The 26,688-nt window shown below is 45.6% G+C and overlaps 2 protein-coding genes across 2 annotated transcripts in view; both read left to right on the top strand.

The window, feature by feature from the left end:
- The window catches only part of LOC142583621 (disintegrin and metalloproteinase domain-containing protein 10-like), a 38,653-nt gene extending 14,115 nt beyond the window's left edge, over positions 1–24,538 (top strand). Inside the window, exons 3-7 of the mRNA XM_075694112.1 lie at positions 7,880–8,042; positions 9,838–9,959; positions 11,756–12,012; positions 17,432–17,797; positions 24,153–24,538. Of these exons, the coding sequence (XP_075550227.1) occupies positions 7,880–8,042; positions 9,838–9,959; positions 11,756–12,012; positions 17,432–17,797; positions 24,153–24,386 (1,142 nt within the window). The 3' untranslated portion in view covers positions 24,387–24,538. The remainder of the gene's footprint in view (positions 1–7,879; positions 8,043–9,837; positions 9,960–11,755; positions 12,013–17,431; positions 17,798–24,152) is intronic.
- A 1,972-nt stretch (positions 24,539–26,510) lies between these two features.
- The window catches only part of LOC142583620 (disintegrin and metalloproteinase domain-containing protein 10-like), a 26,068-nt gene continuing 25,890 nt past the window's right edge, over positions 26,511–26,688 (top strand). Inside the window, exon 1 of the mRNA XM_075694111.1 lies at positions 26,511–26,688. This exon is cut by the window's right edge and continues 38 nt beyond it. Coding sequence (XP_075550226.1) covers positions 26,511–26,688 — 178 coding nt within the window.

Raw genomic sequence — 26,688 nt, 5'->3', positions numbered from 1 at the left:
TAGCAATCCTTGTCCAGCCGTAGCAATTGCTCAGATCCCCACATCCTTCTTTTTTTCATTAGTTCTCGACTATCTCTGTTTAATTAGGCTGAACTATTTACGTAAGGAGATAAGCGGTTCCTGATCTGTATGCAGGTTACGCACTAGGGCGGAAGAGGGGACGAACACGGTGGTAATGACGCCCAGCGAGGTCGACCCATATTAGGGCCTCTGCGGCGAAAGTGTGAGCGTTAGAAGCATCGCTTGTTTATAAAGTGAGAGTACTATACCGACAAACCATGCCACCAGCGTGCAGCTGTAGTGCAAAAAAAAAAACACGCCTCTTCCGCAAATTGCATGGACGGGCTCGCGTTAATGAAGCCTCTGTGACCCCTTTGCTAATATGTGAGCTGTTTGTACTATAGCGGCAGCTCTATTCTGCCCCAGTCCACTGCAGACGCTTAACCGAGGTTAAACCGTGGGTGGCAGTAGTCTATAGGGGCGGCGCGTGCGTGCGTGCGCGCGGCGACAGCGCTTGCGTCATGGACGCGTTTTGATGCGTAATTCATACGTTGCAAATTGCGGGGCTGCGTTGAGTGCCGCAAGCAAGGGAGATGGTTACCTCCACGTTGCGATATGTCTGATTAAGCTTCCGGGTGCGAATATGCAAACACTGGAAACTGTACAGAGGGGACTTTTGTCAGAAGGCAAAGTCTATTGCGGGGTGTAAAGCTCACATGCTACAACTGTCGGTAGTTATCCCCTAGGAAAGGAAAAAAAATATCACTGATGTAGGGAATAATAATCTGAATTATTGCACAATTCAAATGTATTTACTGGCGGAAAACAGCGTTACTGATGCTCGGAAATGCACGGTGGTTTAAACTTCCACGCAGAAACGTCGGGTGGTTATGCAAGACACAATTTCTATGAGACGCCGCCGCATGCCTTGAATGCCAGGAGAGCGACAGAGAGAGAGAGAGAGAGAGAGAGAGAGAGAGAGAGAGTGTGTGTGTGTGTGTGTGTGTGTGTGTGTGTGTGTGTGTGTGTGTGTGTGTGTGTGTGTGTGTGTGTGTGTGTGTGTGTGTGTGTGTGTGTGTGTGTGTGTGTGTGTGTGTGTGTGTGTGTGTGTGTGTGTGTGTGTGTGTGTGTGTGTGTGTGTGTGTGTGTGTGTGTGTTTGTGTGTGTGTGTGTGTGTGTGTGTGTGTGCGCACTAACACACAACACCTCCCATCGCTGCGCCCGCACAAGTATAGGCGGTGAAGGTACGAACCCTTTACAGAGCGCAGCACGTCTTTTCCCTTTTAGGAGAGGAGCCTAAGTAGCGCAGGACGGAGAAAAATCCCCTTTGAATTGATCGGTTCCACCTATCAACCGCAGGCGGAGGGATGAAAATGGATCGGTGAAAAGTCCTACGCTGCTCGCCGATCTGTCGGCGCTGGTATAATCTGCCTTTCAGGTACCAAACGTTTACCGCACAAGAAAGTGAAACCGTCTGAGCGAGCTCTCTTCCCTAATATTAGGCATATCTGGCACCACAGCGCTACAAAATCTAGATGCACACAAAGCACAGTTCGATGCCGTCAGCCACGCACACCTGTAGAAACGACGCGACGAACGGCCATCAGCGACCGTTCCGCGATTCCCCTGTATGCTCGGAAAAGTGTCCGTTCGTTTCTCACCGCCGGCGGAACAACGCTATCAGCTGCAGAGTGGACACATCGGCGCTCGCGCGTTGGCCAGCCGCCATATATTTCAACACGCTCCCTGCGGCGGTCACACCGCAGGCCTCGCCTCGCTTATCTGGCCTAGCACAGCGTTTGATCGATCCGCCGCAGCAGGCACTGCCAGCGGTGCTCAGGTGCACGCTGCATCCTTTCTGTCTCTCTCTCTCTCTCTCTTTTTTTAAGAGCAATACGGATGGGCAACAAGCGTGGCGTACGCTTGACGTTGACCGGCACATTTCCTGAAGAAAGCAAGCGGTAACGAAAAACTGCTCGCCACGAAACTGTTCAGGTTCACGAAAAAGTTGGCGATGAATCTTTGCTTCCTGAAAAAGAAAAAAGAAAAGTATCGTTCCTTAGTAACGTGTCCGCACCCTGGAGGCCAGTGCTTGCGTATTCCCCTAATGTCGTGATGCGTTAGGCCCACGAGCACTTCTTTCTGCATGCAGAAAGTCGTGCAGAAGTGGTAGAAGGAAAACCAGACAGACGCTGGTGCTTGATGCGCACGAATTATATTTTAGCCGATACCGCTCAATCAGGCGGAAGCCTGATTTCGCCAGCTGCGCGACTCGCGCACCGTCAGCGTGCTGCATGGGCGTGTCCTCGTACTTTGTGACTGGACCACTGTGGCACGCAGTAGTGTGCTACACTCTAAATGGTTGTGGCCAGGCATACAGTACTGGGAAGTATCTTTACCACTCATCTATTGCTAATCCGTTACTCTATCACAACATGGCGCAGCTGCTCTTGCGAAGCTCGTGTTCTTTAAGAGTGTCCTAAAGTTCAATGGCCGGTGACACATCCCGGGGTTATTTTTTTTTCTTAGCTGCACCAAATTTTTAGAAATTGCCTGTAGCAGATAGCGAAATTCTAACCCTTGATCTAAATTACTCGATGAGGCGGCCACTCTGCGAGAAATCAAAATGCCTAATTAAATACTTAACATAATCACGCTAATTAATTGTTTAATTAATGATTATAGGCACATATTTCAACCTACGAATCATAGCCGGCGAATTCGCAGGGCGTGTCTCCTTGGAATGAACTCTGAGGACTGCACCAGTTTCGAGATGTTATATTTTCAGATTGCCCGACGAAATCCATTGGCGTTCCAGTTACTTACATTAAGAAAACACAATTTTATGTATTCGAGCACGAAAGAAACTAGTACACCAATGCATTTCGTTGCTCCATTTGCAGTCACATTGCAAACGGAGCGAAGGGTGGCGTGACTTCCTCGCTAATCGGGGAGATCGCGAGACGCAGAGCGTGGGTTACGCGTGGGTGACGCGTGGGTGCGATTTACAGCAGCCGTCACAGAACTCCGCTCAGCTTGGTTTCCATATATGGTATAAAAGGACGCGCTTGCCGCATGCCTCATCGATGGTGTCATCGGTGAACAGACGACGGCGCTAAGCTCCGTAAGTAAAGCTAAATGTAGCGACATACTTTTATCTTGCCGTCGCTGCTGCTGAGAGGAGCATGAGTGGAGGCAGGAGAAGTCTGCGTCTCCCAATCGTTTGAGCACCATCGTGCAGTATTCTACGCACCCCTTGTTTCTCTTTTTTTTTTTCTTCTCTTCCGCGTCTCGGCGCGGTCGCCATTATGACAGTTGGCCGTCGAATTGCGGCGGCAAAGCATTCGCATGGTATTTGACCTGTTTTTGCTAAGTTTCGTCATTGAAGAGCTCTGTTATTGCTTTGTTTATGTTAGGGATTGGTTTTAAGGCTACTGAAGGTGCAGAACTGCACGAACCGAGCTTTTTTCTTTGTTCACGAAGTACAGAGCTCAGGTATGGGTAAGCTTATGCACGGATGCTATTCTCTGTGCTCGTTCAGATTTTTTTTTTCATGATTGCGCTATTTTCAACAAGTGTATGAAGCTATGGAGTGAGTACGTAGGCTGTGTGCTGGGGTCATATATCGTGCTAAAAGCGTAGCACGTGGTATTACTGTACTACTGAGATTTCGTAGATTTGTCAGCTCTTGCTTTTGTTAGGCGCTGCAAGTATATTTCGCAAGAGGGAGCACGAATTACCGGGTTTTACACTGGCGTTGCAGCGCAAAAGGCCAACATTTGTACTGCGATCATTGATGCAAACCATTTCTGTGTGTACCTCTCTTCCTTGGAAACGGTTTATTTACAAATGATCGGCAGGTTTCACTGTAATGTTTGAGACTTGAGAGCCAGGGGAGCCAGTCTGTCATAAAGGCGTAGGATCTCTTTCACTGCATGCAGAGACGACAGCGTCATGTCGAAAAGACGAGAATAGTTTAGATGCTCCGTGGTGATTACGCACATTTATACATGACGCTCGCGTTATTCAGGCTAACATGTCACGTGCCTTAGGTCCCATCATCGCGCGGTGCTAACATGAATAAATTATCAGCTTGCGCAAGCTCGACACATGGCGGTCAATTGGTTACAGACAGGTAGACACGTACGCACTTTCCAGCAGCGCAAACACATCGAGTTCTCGAATCAGTAGGTGCTACTTAGTGTTTCACACAAGCAAACGCACCGCCTTTCGAGTGTACCGGCTAAACTTTCACTTCATCGCAGCCATTTCGCGCCGGGCAAGTGTCTGTGGATAACTAAATCAAGAATCCGATCAATGCAATAGAAATAACCCGCGAAGCGACTTGATCTGTGCAAGCCGCATAGTGTTCTTGCCTGCAGGCCTACACTGGTCGTCGACGACATAACACTCAAATAAATATCTGGCAGATATAGGAACATCCCTTGCATTACGTATACATTCTTGGCGAGACACAGAGATGTGATCTGTGTGCTTTACTCGACACTAAATGGAATTTGTCCACGTAACGAGCCTCAAAAGGCTTCTAACTGGAAGCAGCCAGTCAACCCGAAGCGTCAAAACAAGTGCGCAGTTACTCTGCCGAAAAAGTGCAAAAATAATCTCCTTATGCCAGTTTCATTGCGTCCCATCATCGCTGCTAGCACAGCACGCAATAAACGAGCGTTAAATAGGGTGAAAATTCATGTGCAAGCACAAAACAATAATATGTCGCACCTCGAACAACTCCAAAGTATCTCGCGCGAGCGAGATTCTTTGCAGTTGTTTATCTTTTAAAGGGCGGCACTCCTAGTTTCAAGGGAACTGTATAAACTTCATGAGTTCACGATTCGAAAGAATTGCCAAGCGAGAATCTTCCGTGATATTTTTTTTCTACATAAAGCCACAGCAGTGGCCCACCTTTCCACATTTCCTTTGAAGATGGGTGGATGGAAAAACTTTATTGAGGGTCCTGAGATACACGATTATCGCGCAGCGGACCACCCGCGCATTTCCTTTATGCCAGTGTATCTCTCGCCGTTCCTTAGAAGGAAGGGATACGAAAGAAAGAAAAAGAAGTCGTTTGATCGTGTGGCTCGCGCAAGCGCGTGTCGCGCGCAACGTCCGAAGCCGCAACCCCTGTTCGGATTGTCCTGCTCGCGATGCGCGTTTACAAGATGACGTGCTTGCGCCATTCGTTGCTTCTGCTTGTCTTCTGCTGCTACATCTCCCAGACGGCTGTCGGAGGTATGTAAGACTTACAGGAATATCTGCTACTTGGTTACCTTAATTTTGTCGGTGGTCTTTTTCTTTCAGGCTATTGGTCATGGCATCTTAATACGCGTGTTTGTAGTCAAATCTCCGTAGTTAAGCAGTGGCTAAGCCAGTTTGTAGCTAAAGGCCAATTGCGATGAACTCCACCTAGCCTAAATTGGTTGTAACTGAGTAGAACATAATAATGAAGCAACCTTGGCAAAGCAGCGGCGACGATAATTGCCCAAGTTTCATATTTGAAGATTTCAAGTTGCATCTAAGCAGACGACGCGTGCATCTGGTGGTTAGCGCATGTGAGGCAGGTCCTCAGACGTCACCTCTGAGCTTTTTTTCAGCGCACCGCTGGCAGCTTCAGGCATCTCATGATCTCGGAGGTCACGCTTAGGACGCATACGTTTGTTGTCATGCGTGACTTTCGCCGATGGATAGCGGCTTTTTTTTTTCAGTTTAGGTATTAAGAACGGCTATTTTCTCGACCTCTTCTTGTGACGCATGCAGTCGTATTTCACACTTCAGATTTTGCTCGAAAGATCCTTTAGATCAACACTATCGGAAATTAAGCTCCTTACGCGGTGAAATAATTCTATTGTAGTTGGCCTATAAGAGGGAGACTGCTTGGGAATGACGAGTGCTACCGGCTCGTCTGCTGCGCGAGAAAGAATTCAGGTGTCTGCCCCTGGAGTGAGAAGCCCTTGCACAAGCTGCCTTTGTTGAACCACGATTAACAATTATAAGTTCAGTACTTTCGGCGCGCCGAATTTACCAAGTCTGTACGAACGACTTGCTTTGCTTATTCTAACGCAGTGAATGATGAAAGTTTGGTGTCGTGAGCGAAACTGCAGAATACTCAAATACCTTTGCTGCTCCGGTGTGCTGCCTGGAGTTTACAAGTGCACTGCGCAAGGCCCAGAGCTATAGTGGGCTGCTTCAAGAAGTTGAAGCATGTTGCTTCGTTGAAGGGTGCGTGAGCAGCCCCTTACGAGCAGGCAAAGTAGACGCATGGAACAAAATTATTATTTATTGATATTAAAGCGAACTAATGAACACGCCAGCACACAGTTAAACGAGGAAAATGAAAAAAAATGTGTTGTTCTTCCACTCGGTGAAGACAGATGACCAGTGAAGCTGTAGTACATCACACAGGGTTACTTGGTTACAGTTTACTGTAGCACTGGTTACAGTGCTACAGCTTCACTGGTCATCTGTCTTCACCGAGTGGAAGAACAACACATTTTTTTTTCATTTTTTTTGTTCTTTTTGAATCTGCTGTCAACGTCAAAGCTTTCTCTCGGATACACAAATTGATCTTCTCCACAAAAGTTATGAGCGTTGCGTGGTTGTCAGGCACCACATGAGAGGACAACCTTTGTGCCATAAGGAGGCACAGAGGAAGATGAGGATCCATTGCTGGGGACTCTGTTCTGGAGCTTCAGAGCACGAGTTTCATGCAAGGTCCATGAAAATGCCAAGATCGCCTATCTGAAGCTCGCTGTCACCGCTTACTCATAATTGTGCAGTTGAGCGAACTGTGTGATAAGAAATAACTTGATTAGCTGGCTCAATTGGTACATATTAGCACCTATTTTCATATAGCGGTTATTTTCTTTTTTTCGCGAATAAATCCGATAGAAGCTTTCCGCCTTGCCTGTCTATGAGATCGTCTGACAGCCTAGTTGATAGTAACCCAAGAATACAAACTTTCGCGCCGTAGGCCTCCTCTCTGTGGAAGACGCTGAAGTGCGCCGCCCGCACGTTCTTCTCCGGTCCGCCATCATCAAGAATAGCGTTCGTGTTGTTCGTCTCAATCCCCGCAACACCTTCTACGTAACAATTGTTTATTTAATTAATTGACCCTCGTGGAGGAAATCACTCCCGCCTCCCTCTCTTTTAGATGTCCGTAGCCTTAATATAATTGGACCCTTCGTCAACTCGAGTTGTTATCAGATTTGGATCCACACGTCACAAGGAACCGCTGCTGCAGAGCGTATTCGGGCTCACAGGCACGCCGATGTTGGCTCAGTGGCTGTGGCCTTGTGCGGCTTAGCAAGAAATAGTCGGTTCGGTTTCCGGCCGCGGAGGCGATCGCATACCGTTTGGGGGCGAAATGCACAAAACGGTTGTGCATACCGGGCTTTTGGATGCACGCGTTCAAGAATCCCAGGCGGTCAAAATAAGCCGGAGCTCCTCACTAGGGCATGTATAGGAAACTATTGTTGTGACTCTCGTAATTTTATTTATTAGATCACTTTGCGAAATGCTGCCTATTTATTTTGTGTTATTGTTTACAGGTGTAACAATTCATCGGCGCTTTTTTTTCCTTTGTTTTATTACCGTGTTGTTGAAGAATGTAATACGCGTGAGTGCTAAGCGGTGTGCAATTTGGTGATCGGGGTTCTGATTTGGGCGCATGTGTAGGCATTTTGTTGCCCCTTTTTTTTTTCACCCCTTCCCATACAACCACCGCCTATATATTGTAGGTCTGTTTGAATGAAACGTGTGCGCGACGCCGAGCCTTCTTGGTTCGCATCTTGGTTTGGAACTGCATACCGCAGGATTCGATTTTATGTCGTTGTTGCTCATTGGACGTACACACACACGTGTGCAGCCCGCCGTCTGAACCGCTTCGTGCGCCACTTCGAGCCCTTGTCGTACGAGCCGCGACCCGTGCACCGAGGACACGTGCGCGTCAGGCGATCGCTGGGCGCCAGCCGCCCGCAGCAGCAGCAGCAGCCCGAGCACGTCTACGTCCGTTTCCAGGGTTTCAGCAGGCAAGGCCCAGAATGCACGTTCACAGCATGGCGCGCAAGCACACATGCATAATGTCGTTCGCGCACTGGCGTGCACGACCGATTCAAGCAACACATCCCGCCTGGCTGATATGTCAGTACCGTAGTACCATATATAGAGTTTCCCACGAAAATCGCTGCAGTGAACTCTGACTGTAGTGTCTGTGGGCGTTCTGAGCATGGAGGTTCAGTAAGCTTGAGAACGATGGTTAGTAGCGTGGATTTGCCTAAACTTCGTCCTTCTGGCTTCGAAATGGCTCTGTTTTATTCCTGCTTGGAGCATCTCTGTGAGCCAGTTAGCTGAAAGGCTACTTGGTTCACAATTGGTGAACTGTGCGTGCACAGCTCACCAGCGCGTTGGGCTTAAGAAGGACGGGTACAATTAAGCGCGGACACGCGCGTGTCGGCGTCCTCCTATGTACCTCGTTATTAGTTTAGCGGGCGCTTTCGCTCGTAAAGACTGGATATCAAATGCATGTGAAGTGCAAAAACAATCTCCTTGGAAAAATTGTCGCATCAATATAGACAGAACTTGTCGTTCTTAAAACGAGAAATGTGACTGATGCGAACGAAGTTTTACTTGGCCTCACACAACGTTTGTAAAAATTTAGAGGAACCGGAAATTTCATCCATCGCGTAAGCAGTTGGGGAGCATCGTGGTTCGAAGTTAAATTGAAATTTCGGTTGCGTTAAGCAATACTCACAGGACGTGCTTCAGAGAAGCGATGTGCTTAATAATACGCGTGAAGGACGTTCGACGTAAAAATTAAGTTCATTAGGAGGTCTGTAACACAACTGCTTCAGTTTAGCCAATTGACGTGCATTGAAAGTGAGTCAGAACATACGGCTCCTTCGTGCGCTTGTAAAGAACAAGAAGAGAAGAGAGAGCGAGTGCTTCGCTGTAAACATGAATCAACTCGTCGAAGCTGTCACGCTTGTACGTCGTACTCCTGTACAACCGCGGCCGTCAGGCAGATGTCCGGCAAGCCTTTTAGCTATTTTGAGAACTATACGTAGCGAGCAAATTTGACCCCTTACCAAATGGTGTATCATATAGGACACGCATAGAACAACTTCTTCTTCCATGAGGAACTTGAAAAGAACGAAAATCCTACTTATTATCATGGAATCCGTGTCCTCTCTAGCAAGTAGATGCAGAGGAACTGCAGCACTGGACATCCTTTTTTGGTTTATTTTCTCTCAGTGCGTGTATGACGGCAGCTCGTCACACAACGTGAAAAAAGGTTCATAAACAGGTCACTTTCACAATTTTATATACTTAGACTCAGTGCGCAGAAAAGATCAGGGTGTTTATCGACTATTCGTTAGCCTACTGCGATGTCTAGTTTAAGAAACACATTGGGGTGGATCCTTGAGGCAAGAATTCATTGCTGTATAAGAGACAGCTCGCAGTTATGGGTTGTTTTGTTGAGCTGAGTAGCTTTGTTTCATCCCAAAAGAGGAAATTTGATGGCGAATATAAAGTTTGTACGGTCTATGCTCTTTCTTAGCACCATTAGTGGAGAAGACTACGTAAGAAAACTAAAATGCCAACAATATTCAGTAATTATTTTCAACGTCTTTCATTAGGGCAGCAGCCTAAAAGTTTCGCCACGCATTAGCATCCCCCCCCCCCATTTTCATTGAATTTGAATTTGGTACGTAAGCTCTTAAGCAAATACGTTTGCATTGCTAAATCTGGCAGTAGCAGTTAATCGTCTGTGAAGTTCATTGCTGCAACATTCTCAGTCTTTGACCAGGAAGTTTTTCTTCACAGGTTGTTCCACCTGAAGCTGAAGCCAGACACCTCCGTATTTAACAAGGACCTCGTCGTCGAAACTGCCAAGCTCGGCCGAGTGAAACCTAACATCGATCACATCTACAGCGGCGAAGTAGTCGGTAAAGCATTTTATGTCGTCTACTCTGGCCACCAATTTCTTTTCTAGTTTATGTATTAGATTAAATCAAATTGCGTCAAGGGAAAAGTGCGCATGAACACTTTAGCTTTGCATACATGAAATAGGAAAAAAACAAGGTGTTTCTGAGCGTAAGGAATATACGAGTATAAAAACTGCAGAATGCACGAAACTAAAAATTTAATGTTAAGATAATCAGATAGAAATACATGGGGACAGTACACCAGTACACCGCAGCAAAAAAGAAAAAAGTTATTTTTATATTAGCGCGGTCTATGCACGACCCGCACAAACTTTCTTACAGAATCTTATTGTTGCGAACAGACGTCATTCGGTATAGGAATTGAGAATGCACGGAATGCCTTAGTTTAACTTATATAACCTTAAGTCTAGCGAGATATTGATATGTTAAAATTCACTCCACTTAGGTTATATCATGCAGGCACTTCCAGGTACATATTTTCCAAGTTCATTCTGCCGTATGATGTGTATGACACAAATGGTTAAATTTCTGTCGCACATTTGTTCTGTGGTCAGTAAAGTCAATTTGGCGAAGGCGGCTGCTATGCTAGTATTGAAAGAAAAAATGACCTACTGTTCGAACTGTCCTTTCCTGCAGCGTAAGTTCACTTCGTTGATCAAAGTATTTGTACCCCACACCAATATCGCGTAGCAGATGTGAGAGCGCGCTAATGAGTAACGGTGCCCGAATATTTTAAATTTTGAACATGATTCGCATAGTCTGTGGTATTTGTTGTGACAACCTCGCTGCCAGCCGCAATGCCAAATGATAGAATGACGCCGTATACAATATTCAAATCACTGCAGTCCAAATGAAAAAAAAACGTATAACATTTGAAATATTGGGTATCTGAAGTTTTTTTTTAATATTTGTCGACTTGATTGCAAAATTTCGCTATTCGAACTTCACTAATATTGATTATATTTGTAGTTGATGTTTTACTGGTAGGGATGTTTCAGTTCTACTTATCACGTCCATATCTTGTAATAATTTGAGTCATATGTAATCTGAATGCTCATTCTACATGAAGTTTGTTAAAAATTACGCCTAACCGTTAGTTGCGCTTTGTCGAGCTAAAAAGATGTGTTGAAAAGTGAGTGTGAAATTGTTCGAAATTTGTTTACTTTTAGCTTCAAATTTACGCACTTCGTTTTGGAGATGTTTTGATTCAAGCTGGTTGGCTTTCAACCACTCGAAAAAAGAACTCTTAAGCAACTTCTTGTTGCCGGATACCCAATTTATTCAAGAAAAACAAAAATCCCTTTCGTTTCACCTGCGCAATTGTTACTCGCTTGACCACTGCCCGCATTTGATGGCTTTACTTTTCAGCGTCGGTACTTCGAAACCTTGTTGCCCTTGCAAAGTGAACGCTAGCTCTAAAGCGTCCACACGATTAGCTGTGGGTTAAAACTACCGAGCGGCCGCACGAGTGACGCAGCACACGAACAGACGAGTAACCCATCTCCGCCCACGCGGTGTGACCAGAAGCTATAAAACACCTCTTGGCATCGCGTGCTTGGTTGATCTTCCCATAATTCATCTTATTTACTTCACCCGGCTATAGGCTTCAAGATGTGACGCTCCCTGCTAGATCTTTTTTCTTTCTTTCCGCCGTGGCGGCGCATTATTGACGTATTTCGCGGCGCAAGAACACTATTTCGTGTAAACACTGGTTAATATAAAAGTCGCCTAGGCACTCACGAAAAAATATGAATGCTGTTTAAGAAACGCAATCGCGACGCTTATTTGACTCGCAGGCGATCCCTCAAGCCGGGTATTCGGTGGCCTGCACAACGGCGTGTTCGAAGGGTCCATCCAGTCCCGCTGGGGCCGCTTCTACGTCGAAGGGGCGCACAAGTTCTTCGCCCGACGCACGCCCTTCCACTCGGTGATGTACGCCGCTGAGGACGCGAGCGTTCCCCACGAAGGATGGTGCGGCGTCCGCGGCGAGACGGCGCGTTGGATGCAGCAGCTAGCCACCGCCTCGGCGCAGGCGCAGAAACCCGTCGTAAAGGTATGAATTACTTAAGATGTGTTCGACTTCAGCACTGTTACGCAGGCATTTACGGTTCTTTTTTATAGGGTGCTAAGGGGTCTCTGTGGGCTATACTCGGAGTGAGTGTCGTTCTGTGCTACGGGAATATGGTAGTGTGTCTGCCACCGTGGACCGGTTCAACGGAGCGTTTTGACGGAAACTTGTACCATCGGGGGAGAACCATCGGGAAACAGTCAGACATTGCTCAGTAAATATTATAATGACTAATGTAAGACTGCTGAGCAAAAATTTTCTCTTTCGACTCTGGAAAACTTGACTGGGCGGTAGCTTGATGTCACCTTCACGGAACATCTAAATAATGGGTATACCTTTACTTTTCTGCAAACTGTTTCATCGAAGGCGCGCAAGATAGGTGGTACTGCCCGCATTTATTGAGCTAGGACTGGTGAGACATGGAACTACGATAGGAGAAGTTCGTGTTATGTCTCTGGCGAAGTGCTTGCTCGTTCAACCTCCTTGGCCATCTTTCTCCTTACAAAATTTGTCTCTTCAACGCACGTCGCTGCAATGCGTGTCGGTGACCTCGCTGTGAACCCCGCCTCCGTGGGTCCTGTTCGTAACAGTACACGTCTTCGCCGTGTGAGGCCAACTGCGAAGTGCCTACTGGAAGTGATGGCCTCGGTTCACGACATCGATTTGTGTGCCGGCCTGTTTACGAGCAAGCCCTCTTTCCCAGCACTCAAGGCATGGCTAAATGAATAAAATCGGTCGATTACATTGAGTTCATCCTGTCCTGCGAAAGTGATGAACGCGTCACGTAATTCCTGCAACTAACCGCCCTTCAGCATTCATCGCAATTCAACGTTCGTGAGCTATGCTGGGCCTAGCACAGTAGCGGAAGCTTGGCTGAGAGGTGTTGTTTTGCGCAGCGCATGAGCGACTTTAGGAACACAGTCAAACGCTCTTTTACCTGTGTGCTTCAGTTCTGAAAGCAATTCGTGCGCTGCGAGAAACTCGGCACAGCTTGGGCTTTCGTCGCGCCTGGAAGCGACCTGCTCCATCACGAGTTATGCGCCGTAACGCCAACAGATTCCATCATTCTAACATAATTCCTACGTTTCTTTCATTTTATGGCATATTCGCATCTCAACCCAACCTTCTACCCACCTATGGAAGCAGGAAAGGCCGCTGTTGTGCATTTGGTTCACTCTGAGAACGACAAAGGCACATAAAACTTCCCTGGGAATGTGCTTGTTGCGTATTCAACTCCGATGTTTAGAGTTTTCGTAAAGGCTAGTTTCAAGACCACCTGCAAGACTACTTTGTCGAGCGCCACCTGCTTCTTTCTGGTACTAAATGTAACTTGAAGCGTACTGAATTGCGTCAGGCGCCACCTTACTAGTGTGTATTAGGAAGCTCCCTCATTTTTCTATTTTTGCCTTGTGGACAAATTTTTGCTGACATCACTAGAAGACGCGCTGAATACCAGTGTCGATTTCGCTGACATCTTTATTCTTTGTTTTTTCCCTATGAGCAAATTAATGTCCCACATACATGCCAGCGTGTAGAGTATGGCATTCAAATGATAAACCTTATGCAAGAGTGCTAAAACCAAAAAAAAATCTGTTTTGCAATATATGACATTAAACAGGCCTTAGTACCCCTTCATCTATTTACGTGTGCTTTTGAATATACCTTTGCATTATGGCTATAAGTACAAATTTCCAAAATAGAGAAAAATAACAAACACGAATTTTTCTATTTTCGCTGTCATTGAAATAGTGTTTTATGGTATTTAACGGCAACATAGGAATTAGCAATTTATGTCTGTTGTGCCACAGAGACCTCAATCATTGGAAATGAGTTTGATTAGCCGCTTGAAGGCATCATTTATTCCGTCTTGTCACCATGTCATGCATATATATTTTGCACTTGCTGCCTCAAGTGCAGTTTGTTTTAGAATTTCCTGCCATTTGCCGGTACCGTTTGTGCCTGATACTGTTTGAATGGGAAGCACAGCCACTTTATCAAACTTTCCGTACTATCCTCCTGATTCATCCCAAGCCAGCATGGGCTTCTCGCAAAGAAAACTGGTAGAGGAAGTAAGAGTCGTCCTGGGGCGCTCTAACGTAAAACTATTCCAAACTTTTCTATTCCAATTCTGCTATCAGCCCTCCACGATTAGTCAAAAACTTTTTTCGACCACCCCCAATTCGCCTGTTTGTCACGCGACGTCACGAAAACCGCGATACCTCCCCATCTGATGTGTACACGCTGATTATGCATGATTTGACAGAAAAAAGAAAAACAGTTATTTCTTATTCGACCCCTTTTCGCCATTAGCCCTCGGCTATTGGTAAAAAGTTTTCGGGCTGCACCCGCTTCACCTGCCTGTCACGCGACGTCACAAAACCGCAAGAACTCACCGCGTAAAAGTGACGTGTACGCGATAAAGATGTATTAATATGCCGAACAAAACTGAATTTTCTTCGGAATAGCCGCAGGCAGGCCCGTTCCTAAAGGAATAAAAGATGGCTGCTACCGATCGCTGAGACGCTGGCTACTCGCACCTGCCGGAGAGCATGAGTGTATTTGCGTATAATAAAACTTCTTGCGTGGCCGTGTAACGTTTTCGAGCACTTTTGGTACGTTTACCACCTCATTCTGCCAACTCTTCTTTGCTGAGGGTCAGTTTTAGCGTCATTCTTGAGCTTCCGTTGCATGCCGCCGCGATTTTCGACCAGCCACCGCAAGCTAAGTAGGGGAAAGCCTACCAATCGTAGACGCCGGCACCACCCTCTTCCTCCGGTTATCGACTTTCAGTGCAGTAGCTCGGCCCCATCGAATCCCTCTCCACTTGAGCGTTCTCCTCGCCTCTTGTCAGCCAATTACATACGACAAGCCGCTCAGTGTAGGCAATGTTATTCGTTTTTCAAGCAAACAAAAGTGACCTCCTATGAACGAGGAGAGCGTTTGATTCGTCTGTTCAGACGACCCTGCGGGTGACCGCACGGTGCTTTCGTAGGTGGTTACGCAAATTTGACGCCAGGAGATTGGAATAGAAACATATTAGAATAGTTTTACGTTATAGGGCCCCCCCACCCCCTGGTCACAAAATCAAACTCGGCAACTGCAGCCTGACCGGTGCAGTCACGCAACCAAGCTTACAAAGCGGCGCACTAGAGCATTGGTTGTTATCTGGTTTAGAAACTGGAACGTTGATTCTAGCGTCTTCTAGTCAGGCGTTGGTTCCTGGTTCGATTGTTCGGCCTGAGCATGGCCTATATAAGGAGCGTGGCCTCCGAGATTGCAGGCCGCAGTAAAAGGTAAATAATCGGTGCGAGTGCATTAAAATGAGACAGCTTGTCTAGCGCTGCGAGGAGCTGTAACATCAGAGCGAAAGGAAGGCACAACACAGGCATCTAGTTATATTCGTATGTCAGTAAGCACTAGTTTCAACGTGTGTATCCTAGAATAAGGCTTAACTGGCCCAACTTTATTCTCCAGCGTAGTGTCACAGCATCGTGCTCCAGTCAGGTAATTGGGCTATAGGCAAACCCTCGCTCCCTCGAGCTTGAATCTAGCATGGTTTCTGTCAGAGGGTCCTGTTGTCGAGTAACTAAGTACGCCAGTAAAAAAGTGGCTTCCTAAAGTATGGTATATGGCCCAACGGCATGTCATGCATAGGCGGTATGGTATTTCTGGCTGAAAATTTGTTTGAAACATAGTTGTTTTTTTTACTCTCTCGAAATCCCCCAACAATAAAGGCATAATTGCGCAGAGCAAAGCCATGCGCCAAGAGGCTAATGTACAGGCTGGATTGCTAAAGTTACTTTATCACTCGCTAAATCCTTGGTTTGACCTCTTCGGAATATATATCAAAACGTTTATTCAAAAGAAAAAGTGCAGAAAGCGAGTGGCTGGAGCCCCTAGTCCAGGGCCCCACAGGCTTGAGCGGTTCGCCGTGCCTGGTCGAGGAGCGCTAGTTGCATCTCCCGATCCTCGCTGGCGAGCCAAGTCTCCCACTGCTCCCTTCCGGAAAGTTTGCCGGTTATTATCGGGGTATTAATTTTGGGTGGCCTGTTCTGGCAATCCCACGTAATGTGGCGGAGAGTTGGCCGGCCTCCACACCAAGGACAGCGAACGCTGTGCAGCGTTGGGTGAATGGCATGTTTCAAATAAAGGTGTGGAAATGTGTGCGCCTGTATTCGGCGCCAGTCACAAGAGTCCTGCCTGGATAGGTCAGGGTGTGGTGGACTGTACTTTCTTCGCTCGCGCCGTTGGTGCTCAAGGATGTGTCGTGGTAAGAAGAGGGTTTTGTCAGAGTGGTCGGCCGCTCGGTTGACAAAAGCACGAGCTGCGCCGTCCGCTCTCTCATTGCCCTCGAGTCCTGCGGGACCCGGGCAGCAGATGATCATGTGTTTCTGCGTTAGGTTGGATCCTAATAGGTGAGTGGTGGCATCGGCACTACGCTCTCAGACCCTTTTCCCATGCCCAATAGAGGTACACCGCAAGGGGCGATACTCTCCTCCCTTATTTTCAATATCGGCATGATACGCTTAGCCAAAACACTCGACGTCATACCCGGGCTGGAGTATCCGTTATATGCAGGCGATATTACCCTATGGGCCACCAGCGGCTCGTTAGGACAAAAAGACCTCTTTGGAAGAATGTGTCTCTAAATGGCGAAACAATTTTTTCCTACGATTGTTTACTACGATAATCACCAAATTGTCTGCAATCAAGTTTTCATAAAGTGTATCCCTTCTCGTAGTATAAAGCGCTCGTCGTTCGAATTGCTGCTCATCAATTACAGCGACCGCAGAATTAAATATCCTTAAAGTCAGTATCGCTCGTTCGATTCCACAGTAGGGCGTAATCTTTTTTTTTTCTTTCGGCATCCTTTTGCTCTCTCCGACGATCAGACGCACACAGAAATAAACGGGTGCCTTTCTGCTTGCTGCATGACATCAATCCTTGCTCTTAAAGGGAACGTGCTCAGCGCAAGTGCGGAAAGGGACAAGGTGTACCCCAAGTTCTGAGTATGACAATAGGCCGGTTCTCAACTATATACTACTTCGCTTAAAAAAAATCGGCCTCCACCTTGCGCATTTCCGCGGCCCTCATCTGTCCAATATATCGCGGTAAATCAGCTCAATCAATCAATTGAGCTCCCCGAAGGTCAATAACCTTAAATAAGTTGCCCCTGGAAATTGAACTAGCAAGAAACTTTGAATGTAGCTCAAAAATATTTCATTCTGAAAAACGGGAATCAGTTCTTTTCACTCGCACTTACATTATCGACAAAATTGATTGATTGATTGATTGATTGATTGATTGATTGATTGATTGATTGATTGATTGATTGATTGATTGATTGATTGATTGATTGATTGATTGATTGATTGATTGATTGATTGAAACGCGACATTCAAAGGCAAGGCGCCACAGCAGCGGCCACCCGGGCCACTGGATAGGCCGGCGGCCCCTGGCGCAAGAGCAGACCGAGGACTACTACAACGAGGATGCCGACGACGTCGACGACGATGCAGAGAAGCTGGAGGGAGCCGGCGACGGGTCACGTGGCGCTGCCCGGCGGCGTACGTACCGCGTCTGCGGGCTGTACGTCCAGATTGACCACCTGCTCTACCGGCAGTTCAACGAACGCGACAACGACCCTGTGCACACGCGCCAGCGCCTCTCAACCCTCATCGCGGGTCACGTGGCCCGAGCTTCCGACGTCTACCGGCGCACAGACTTCAACGGCGTCGAGGACGTCACCTTCAACGTGCACATGATCAAGGTGGGTGAACCGGTGGCTCAGTGGCTGTGGCGTTCTGCTGCTGAGCACCGGGTTGCGGGTTCGAATCCCGGCCACGATGGCTGCCATTTCGATGAGAGCTAAATGCAAGAACTTATATTTACTAGTTCTTTTTCTTCTTCTTTTAGTATGCACCCTCAGGGCAAAAAAAAAAACATTACAAAGGGTTGAGGTTATGAAGAACCAAGAAACAATGAAATGTGTGATTGGTAAAAGCATGAACAAAAAGCTTCGCTGCTAATACAATGTTAGCCAATTACTAATAACGGCGAATATAAACTTGAGGCAAAGGACGATACAATGAACAAAGTAAGAACTAACACGCGCGGAGTCGTACAAATATTACTGAGTTTTCATACAATGTTATCTAGTGCTTGGTTAAAGGTACGGGGCAGAATGAAGTAAAGTTATTCCGCTCTGACTTTATTCCAATCCCCTGACATCAAATTTACGTAGCCACCGACGTAAGCACGGTCGATTACCCGTACAATTGTTACAGCAGCCCGACCAAACGCTTTCTCGTTTACAGAAGGTGACTTTCCCTCAGCTACAAAGCGATTAGGATTGACTACCGCGACAGGTTCTTCTTATATAATTGGCTGACAAGAGACAAGGAGCGCGCAGAAAAAGAGAAGGTTTCGGTGGAGCCGAGCTAGCACAGTGAAAGTAAGTAACCAGTTGAGGAGAGTGGTGCTGAGTGGTCTCTTTTTGGTCCTCTTACCCTTAAATAGCTGGCAGTGGCACCTTGCCGATTGCGGGGCGTGCAACGGCCCGTTAAAAATGCCACAAGAACGGATGCTCATTGAAGAAGTTCTAGGGCCGAGCGATGCCGTATATGTGCCGAAACGGCTCGGCAACGTCGTCGTCGTCATCATCATCATGATCCTGGTTACGGCTACTGCAGGGCAAAGGCCTCTCCCATACTTCTCCAACTACCCCGGTCATGTGCTAAATGTGGCCATGTTGTCCCTGCAAACTTCTTAATCTCATCCGCCCACCTAACCTTCTTCCGCCCCGTGCTACGCTTCCCTTCCCTGGTCGTTAAGGGTTACGGACTGGATTACAATCCAGTCCGTAACCCTTAATGACCATCGTTTATCTTCCCTCCTCATTACATGTCCTGCCCATGCCCCCATTTATTTTTGTTGATTTCAACTAAGATGTCATTAACTCGCGTATGTTCCCTCACCCAATCTGCTCTTTTCTTATCCCTTAACGTTACACCCATCGTTCTTCTTTCCATAGCTCGTTGCGTCGTCCTCAATTTAAGTTATACTGCCATGCAAAGCCCCTATATTCGCAATGAAGTCAATTCTCACCGGCAGTACCGAGTACAACAGCGCCAGAGGGATCAGTGAACAGCCAGCTTATATTCCTTTGGGACGGAGCAGTCTATACCGGCTATGCCAAAAAAAGAAAGTTCAGTTTTGTTCGGCATACTAATGCAACTTTATCGCGTACACTTCACATAAACCTGGCGAGCTTCCACAGCTTTTTGACGTCGTGTGACAGACAGGCAAACTAGGCGTGATCTGAAAACATTTTCACCAATCTCGGAAGAGTAATTTATTTATTTTATTTGCAGGTACTGTTGGCCGATTGGGCCGTTACAGGGGTGGGGTACAAATATGGCACAAAACGCATCACGGCTTACATAAAGCAGCACTATATAGCTAATACTTAATCACAGCGTGCCATTATGCATAAATATAATACAAAATCTGACTTAACAACCCTTATGTGAAACAAAGCAGCAATGTGTAGCCGAAAAATGCATCACGTACTACATACAACTTACATGATACATAATACATCGCATACATCGCAACATTATACATATAACAATACTAGATTCTACAACTTATACGAGAAATGTTAGATCATGAGGATCCATTTAGAAAATATTCTGTAACTTCGGTTTCAAAATGTTCTACAGTTTGATAATCACATATGGCGTTCGGTAAATCATTCCAATCTCTTATGGTTCTAGGGAAAAAAGAGTATGTGTATGTATTCACACGAGATTGACATACTAGAAAGTTGCTGTGGTGGTCACCTCGTAGGCTCCGGACTTGTCGCGGAATTAGGTACTGCGCTGCATCAAAGTTAAATAAATTTTGAGAAAGCAAAAACAAGAATTTAAGTCTGGCTATGCGACGGCGTTCCAAGAGGGGGGGAGGGTAAATTTAGTTCTTGCAACATCTCTGTCACAGAATCAGTACGGGAGTACCTTGAAAGAATAAATCTAGCCGCCCTTCTTTGCACGCGCTCAATTTTATGAAATAATCCTTTTTGGTAGGGGTCCCATATGATGCTTGCATATTCCAGTTTAGGCCTTACTATTGTTAAATACGCTGTTAGCTTTACGGGGGCTGGAGCGAGTTTTAATTTGCGACGTAAGAACCATAACTTTTTTTCAACGGTAGAGCAAATATTAGTGATATGTTGAGTCCAGTTGAGGTCTTCAGAAATTTTTACTCCTAAGTATTTACATTTGTTAACGGTAGTTAGCACAGTGGAACTTAGTTGATAATCAAAATTTAGGACGTGCTGAACCTTGTTTGTAACACGTAAAAGAACAGTTTTTTTCTTTATGTACTTGCACTCTCCATGTTTCACACCATTTTTCAACAGACGCCAGTGCCTCGCTGAGCATTTTTTGATCCTTGTGGTTACATATCTCTCGATAAATTAAACAGTCGTCGGCGAACAGTCGCGCAGTTACGTTTTCATTAATATCTGAACAAATATCATTAATATAAGCGAGAAATAATATCGGTCCAAGGACAGACCCTTGAGGAACGCCTGAAGTGACAAATAAACGATCGGACTGGTAGCCCTTTACGTCCACGTACTGCGTCCTACCTGATAGATATGACCTGACTCATTCCACTATATTGTTATTTATTCCAAGCTGTTTCAATTTGATAATTAGTTCATTATGAGGGACCCTATCGAAAGCTTTTGAGAAATCAAGGCATATTGCATCAACCTGTTTTCCGTTATCTATTGCTTTTGAAAAGTCGTGGATGGTTTCAACCAGCTGTGTGATAGTTGACAGTTTTTGCCGGAAGCCATGTTGGTTCGAATGTAGTGCTTTCTTATCTTCTAGGTACTTATATATTGCTTTCGATATTATATGTTCGAGGAGTTTGCAGCAGACGCAGGTTAAAGAAATTGGTCAATAATTTTCCATTTTCTGCTTGTCACCGGTCTTGTGTATCGGGATAACTTTTGCAACAAGCCAGTCGTCTGGGACCCGTTTTTGTTGCAAGGATCTAGCAACCCATTCAGCGTATCTTCGCAAAAAGGCATTTGGAATTCCACCCGGACCTACAGGTTTATGTTCTCTGATATTTAGCAGCAGCGATAGTAATCCTTCATGGCTAATTCGTACATCTGACATATCTGACACGTCTGAAAATGATGTTACTGTAGTTGGAGCAGAAGAATTAGAAACATTTGAAAAGACAGACTGGAAGAACTGGTTACGGTAAGACGCAATTGTTGAACAGTCAGTTATGATTTCGTTGTTAACAACAATGCTGTATTGGCTTTGAGTGGTTTGCGACAAGTGGGCGCCAAAACTTTTGCGGAGAAGATACCATGAAGTTAGGAAGGGTTTCCTCGTAGTATTTCTTTTTTGCTTGCCTAAGCTTTATTCGAAGCTGTGCTGATAGGTTAGATATCTTTCCACGATTTTTTACTTTCCTTTGTCTTCCTATTTTTCGCTTCAGGCGAACGATATCTCGTGTTATCCAGGGGTTTCTTTTATTTCCTCTCTTTTTCCTTATTGGTACGAATGAGTTTACGCATTGCAAGATAATGGTTTTGAATCTTGCCCACAACACATTGACGTCATCGTCAGAGCTCAGACTGCCTAGATGAAACGACAAATAATCAATGATGCTCGTGTCGTCAGCTTTATCAAAATTGGGAACGTGCGTAGTGCATTCTTTAGGATTTGTTGCCGGAACCTTGGTTTTGATTTGTACAAATACAAGATGATGGTCTGACATGCCAGCTTCAACTGCTACCTGATAACTTTCAAACCGTCCATCAAGAAATACTGAGTCCAGTATGGACTGTACTGTTCCCGTTTTTCGAGTTCTTTCCTGTACTACCTGTGTTAAATCGTTAGCGAAAGCAATATCGAACAACACTTCGCAGTCAGCTCGTTCCCGTGACTGTATAGTGATCGGGTTCCAGTCAACCCCTGGCAAGTTAAAATCCCCGGCAATTATGATCCTTTGGTTTCGCGCCTTCTGTTTTTCTAAGTAGTGTTGGATGGCTTCTAAATATTCAATCGATGCGCTAGGGGATCTATAGATTGCTCCTATTATGACTGAAGTAGTTCCCAGTTTGATTTGGCACCAAGCGCTCTCGTGATATGGGATACCGTTCATCCTTACACATTCAATATTTTCCTGTATTATTATTGCAACTCCTCCTCCTCTAGTTTTTCTATTATTACGTATTATCTTAAAACCTGGAGGTAACAACTCGCTATCTTGTATTTCTGGTCGCAGCCATGTTTCGCTAACAATAACTACATGGGGGTCATAACTGGCTAGCACATGTTCTTTATCGCCGACTTTATTCGTGAGGCTTCGAGCATTAAGGTTTCTAAGTCGAAAGACTGTTTCCTGGAAGAAGGTATCAGTTCAGTGGTTACTATCTGTCGGTGTAGTCTTTGAGTGTGTCAATTTGGTTTTCGGAAATTGCCCTATCTTGATACGGCTGTTCTTGGAGTAATCCCATACGTAGACATTGTTATCTACAGTAAGCCTGTCGCGGTTCAAGCGCACGCGTGAACCTTCTTCTTTTTCTTTCAAGGCAGACTTCCAGAGTAGCCTGCGCTTATTCAGTGTTTCTTTTGAATAGTCGTCGCCAACAAAAATACCACTTCCTCTCAATTTTGCGCAGTTTTGAAAAACCTTTTCTTTTTCCCTATAATCATAAAGCTTCAGTATTACTGGACGAGGCTTCACGGTTTCTTCTGCGGATTTGTTCTTATGTGGCTTTCCGATTCTGTGCATCCGCTTTATAGTTTTAAAGTTAAAACCGAGCTTTTTCTTGAATAATTCTACAACTTTTTTTTCAAGTTCTTCTGAAGTTTTATTGCCATTCTCCGATATCCCAAACACCATTAGATTGTTTCGCCGCATTCTATCTTCTAAGTCAGCAAGTTTTTCTTCATGTTTGTCTAAAGCTGAATTCAGCCTATCGTTTGTCTCTTTTAGCTCAGCAAGACTTGCCGCTTGGTCCTTGAAAAGCTGTACAATCTCTTCCAGCGCCTTAAGACTCTCGCTTAGGCCGCTTAGGTTGGCCTGAATGGCCTTTTGGCCTTCACACAACTCTTGTACAAGTATTTTTAATTCAGGTCCAGGATTCGTCTCAACGTCCCCCGACAACAGCAGACACAGTGATGATGATGACATGATGACATGACAGTGATGAACGATGACAAAGGCATCTAATCGCGAATAAGTGTTGTCTTTCTTTTCTTTATTTTGCTCGGTCTAATCAGGTATAACTGGTGTGTGCCCGTCATTTTGAGATGGAGAGTTTTCACGGTTTTCGTGACGTCTCGTGACAGACAAAGGGGGCGGGGTCCCAAAATCGATGCACCCATTGCGGAAGGCTAACTAAGAAATTGGAACGAAAACCGAATGGAATAGCTCCACGTTATGGCACTCAAAATATGGTTGCCATTTGTTAGAAGAATGTCGGCAGGTTCATGTAAAAGAAACCCAGGTGTTAACAATCCATGTGGAGCCTTCAGCTACGGCTTTCCGCCTTACCCAGTGTGCAACTTCAGGACATTCAACAAAAAAAAAAGAATCGCTCACTAGTCTGCCATAACTGTAAAGGCCATCTTGGGGCCGTGCAGACAATGGCAGCGGATGCCACGAAGTCGTTTTCTTGAGCATTATTTGCACGTCCCGTATACAGCTCAGCAGCAGCTCAGTGGCAGGCAAAGGAATTCAAATGTCAAGTTGCAGTGCGCCAGCGTGATTTGTGCCCGGCTGCCCGGCAGCGCTTTTTTTTTTTTATGGCTGGGCTGTTAGTACGACTAGAAGGGCTCGAAAACGTTGTACGCGCATTTTCGCGGTGTCGTGGTACAGGCGGCTCCTGCTTTCGTGTGGACGCCCCATTTCCTGTTCAAGAATTAATTTTCTCAAAAATTTTCCCTAAAGATCCACTGACGTAACGTTCTTGCTTCCAACCGAGATAGCGTCGAACGGCCCTCAATAGACTGCTGCTGTCGGCCCTGTTGCGTGCAAGGTGCAGCAGGCTATCTATCCAACGTGTAAAGGCAGTGCTACATGCGCAGATCAACGATACAAAGAAGTGCCCCAGCGACAAAAACCCCTACTGCCTGGATAAAATGGACCCAGCCTTGTACCTGTTGACGACGGCCAAGTCCGCCAACTACGACGACTACTGCCTCGCGTACTCGTGGACATACCGCGACTTCGACGACGGCGTCCTTGGCCTGGCCTACGTGGGAAACGCGTCGAGTGAGCTCTGTCTCCGTCGAAGCGGACGCTGCCGTGCGACTCGATGAAAGCCTTGTTGGAAGCACGTTTTGTCCTATCATTGCGCTTTGCGTGAGCCAGCGAGGTGATCAGGGACAAACAGAGGACAAAGCGAAGGCACACAAAAGGAGAACGCGACGTTCTTTTCGGCTTTTCAGACGCCGGACTCAGTTGTCCGGCTTTTCAGGGATGCGTCACTTGCAAGATGATTCGCAGTAATCGCTATGCTTGACTGTGCTAGAAGTAAACAAACAAAGCACTGCACCTTACCAATGCTAGCGCAGCATGACATCTTTTTATGTGCTTTTACTTTGTCCTTGTCGCGATTCGCGCCTCAAGAATAAGTAATCCATTAGCCAATGTTCTCACGTTAATTGAGTTTATAACGTGGCTTCTAGAGTGCAAACGAAGCCATCGAAGTGAACCCGCGGACGCCATCTTGTCATAAACATCGAAGCAATAGCGTCCAACAAACCATAACTGGTGCCTATTGCATACCTGCTTGGATTTCTGTGTTTGACCTTTTGAATCTTGATGACCATTTGCATATTGTGTTTCTGGTAACAACGGTAACTTGTAGGCTGACGCGTTCATGCAAGTTCTCGTGTTGTCATGTTGTCAATTTACATTCCCTTCAGTCGCTCTTTCTTTTTTTTCTTTTTGTCCGCAAAGTTATGATGTGCAAACTTGAAGTTCTTGTAACAAATTCTACCTGCAAACGTACCTGCAACAAATAATATTGACAGACATCCTCCGCCATTTCAATGCTTTATGTAGCTGTGCACATTAAATAAACAAATAAATAAATAAATAAATAAATAAATAAATAAATAACCGCTGTCCTTAACCAAGAAGTTCACTTCAGAAAAAAATGAGCTTTAGCTGCTAATATCGACGTTTATTTGTGGTGAGGCCTTCCTTTTCTATAGAATACGCTTGCTCGTAGCTTCATCTACTACCAGGAGAAAGGCTCTGAGGACTGCCATTTTATATTCCTTTATAAACTTCTTGGACGTGAGACAGACATTATAACACGTAGATGTGATACGAATTTGAAAATCAAAGTGCAAAGCGTTGTTCAGTACTTCCTTCTGCGCTTTCTACGTCATTTTTCTCAATATGCGTTCAAAGAATACAGCGCAAACATATAGTAATCAATAAAACAAGTTCTCCTGCACCCTATCACCCCACAAGATAAAAAAATAAATATATATATAACTTCCTCAAGCTTTAATGCTTCCTCACTAAGGTAAAGCTTCCGTGCACAGGAAAGAATTGACGCTGCGTTCACAGTATTGTCGCCATAAACAAACTAATTTAACAGACACTGTGCCGTTTGTTGCATGTTGTGTAGGAGCATATATTCTGCTCGAAAAAAAAATATATGCAATGCACCAGCCTCCCCTCCATCCCCCTGCTTTGAGAGAATAAAACAACCTTTTCTTTATTGTATATCAGAACAGCGGTCAGCAAGGGACAAAAGATAAAATAATTACCAACTGACGTCATACTTCTACAAAAGCCGATGATAATTCATTTTCTCCGTAATAGCCAGCCTAAAGGTAAAAAGATGAACACGCTAAAAAAAATGTATTGCAGTGTAGACGATTTCAGCAGTGAACCATATGCGTCCACGGAAACCTATGCTTTGCAGAGTTCCCTACAACTACACGTCACAGAGTTAGCTGACTTCAGTTGTGTCTAGAACTGAATAATGCTTATCCCACAAGGCCCAGCATATCATCTTTATACGATTCACTTCATACCTTAAAGTTCTGATTCAGGCTCTGGATATCTAACGCAAAGTCTATAGTATTGTTTGATGCGCTGGAGGGAGTTTTCAGTTGTGGATAGCTCAATAAATGAATTATCAAATAAGTAATAGTCGTACTAATTAACGTTTACACTATATTTTCGTGTTCATTTTGTTCTGCAGTTTTTCTCGTAGCGTAAAAAGCACAAGGACGTAGAAGAGAAAACAGACACACGCAGGCGCTATTTTCTTCTGGTGCCCTCTGCACAAACCTAAATAAATGTGAACAAGTTGTTTTAATTTTCTTTGATGTAGACAGGTGTTCCGGTTTTGTGTGTGTGTGTGTGTTTGGGGGGGGGGGGGGGGGTCTAAAGACGATTGATCTCTCTTCGAAACGGCAATGCAACGTGTCGTGCCGCGACGCGCAGCCCACACCCAAGGCGTCTGCGACAAAAACAGACTGTTACCCGAGGATCCGACGCGACCTCAGCTCGGCCTGACGCATCTCAGCTTGAACACGGGCATGATCTCGTTTGTCAACTACAACGCTTACGTGCCTCAGGCGGTCAGCGAGATCA

The sequence above is a fragment of the Dermacentor variabilis genome, chromosome 5 (genome assembly GCF_050947875.1).
Source record: "Dermacentor variabilis isolate Ectoservices chromosome 5, ASM5094787v1, whole genome shotgun sequence".
Lineage (NCBI taxonomy): Eukaryota > Metazoa > Arthropoda > Arachnida > Ixodida > Ixodidae > Dermacentor > Dermacentor variabilis.
This window is presented reverse-complemented; position numbering and strand designations above follow the sequence as displayed.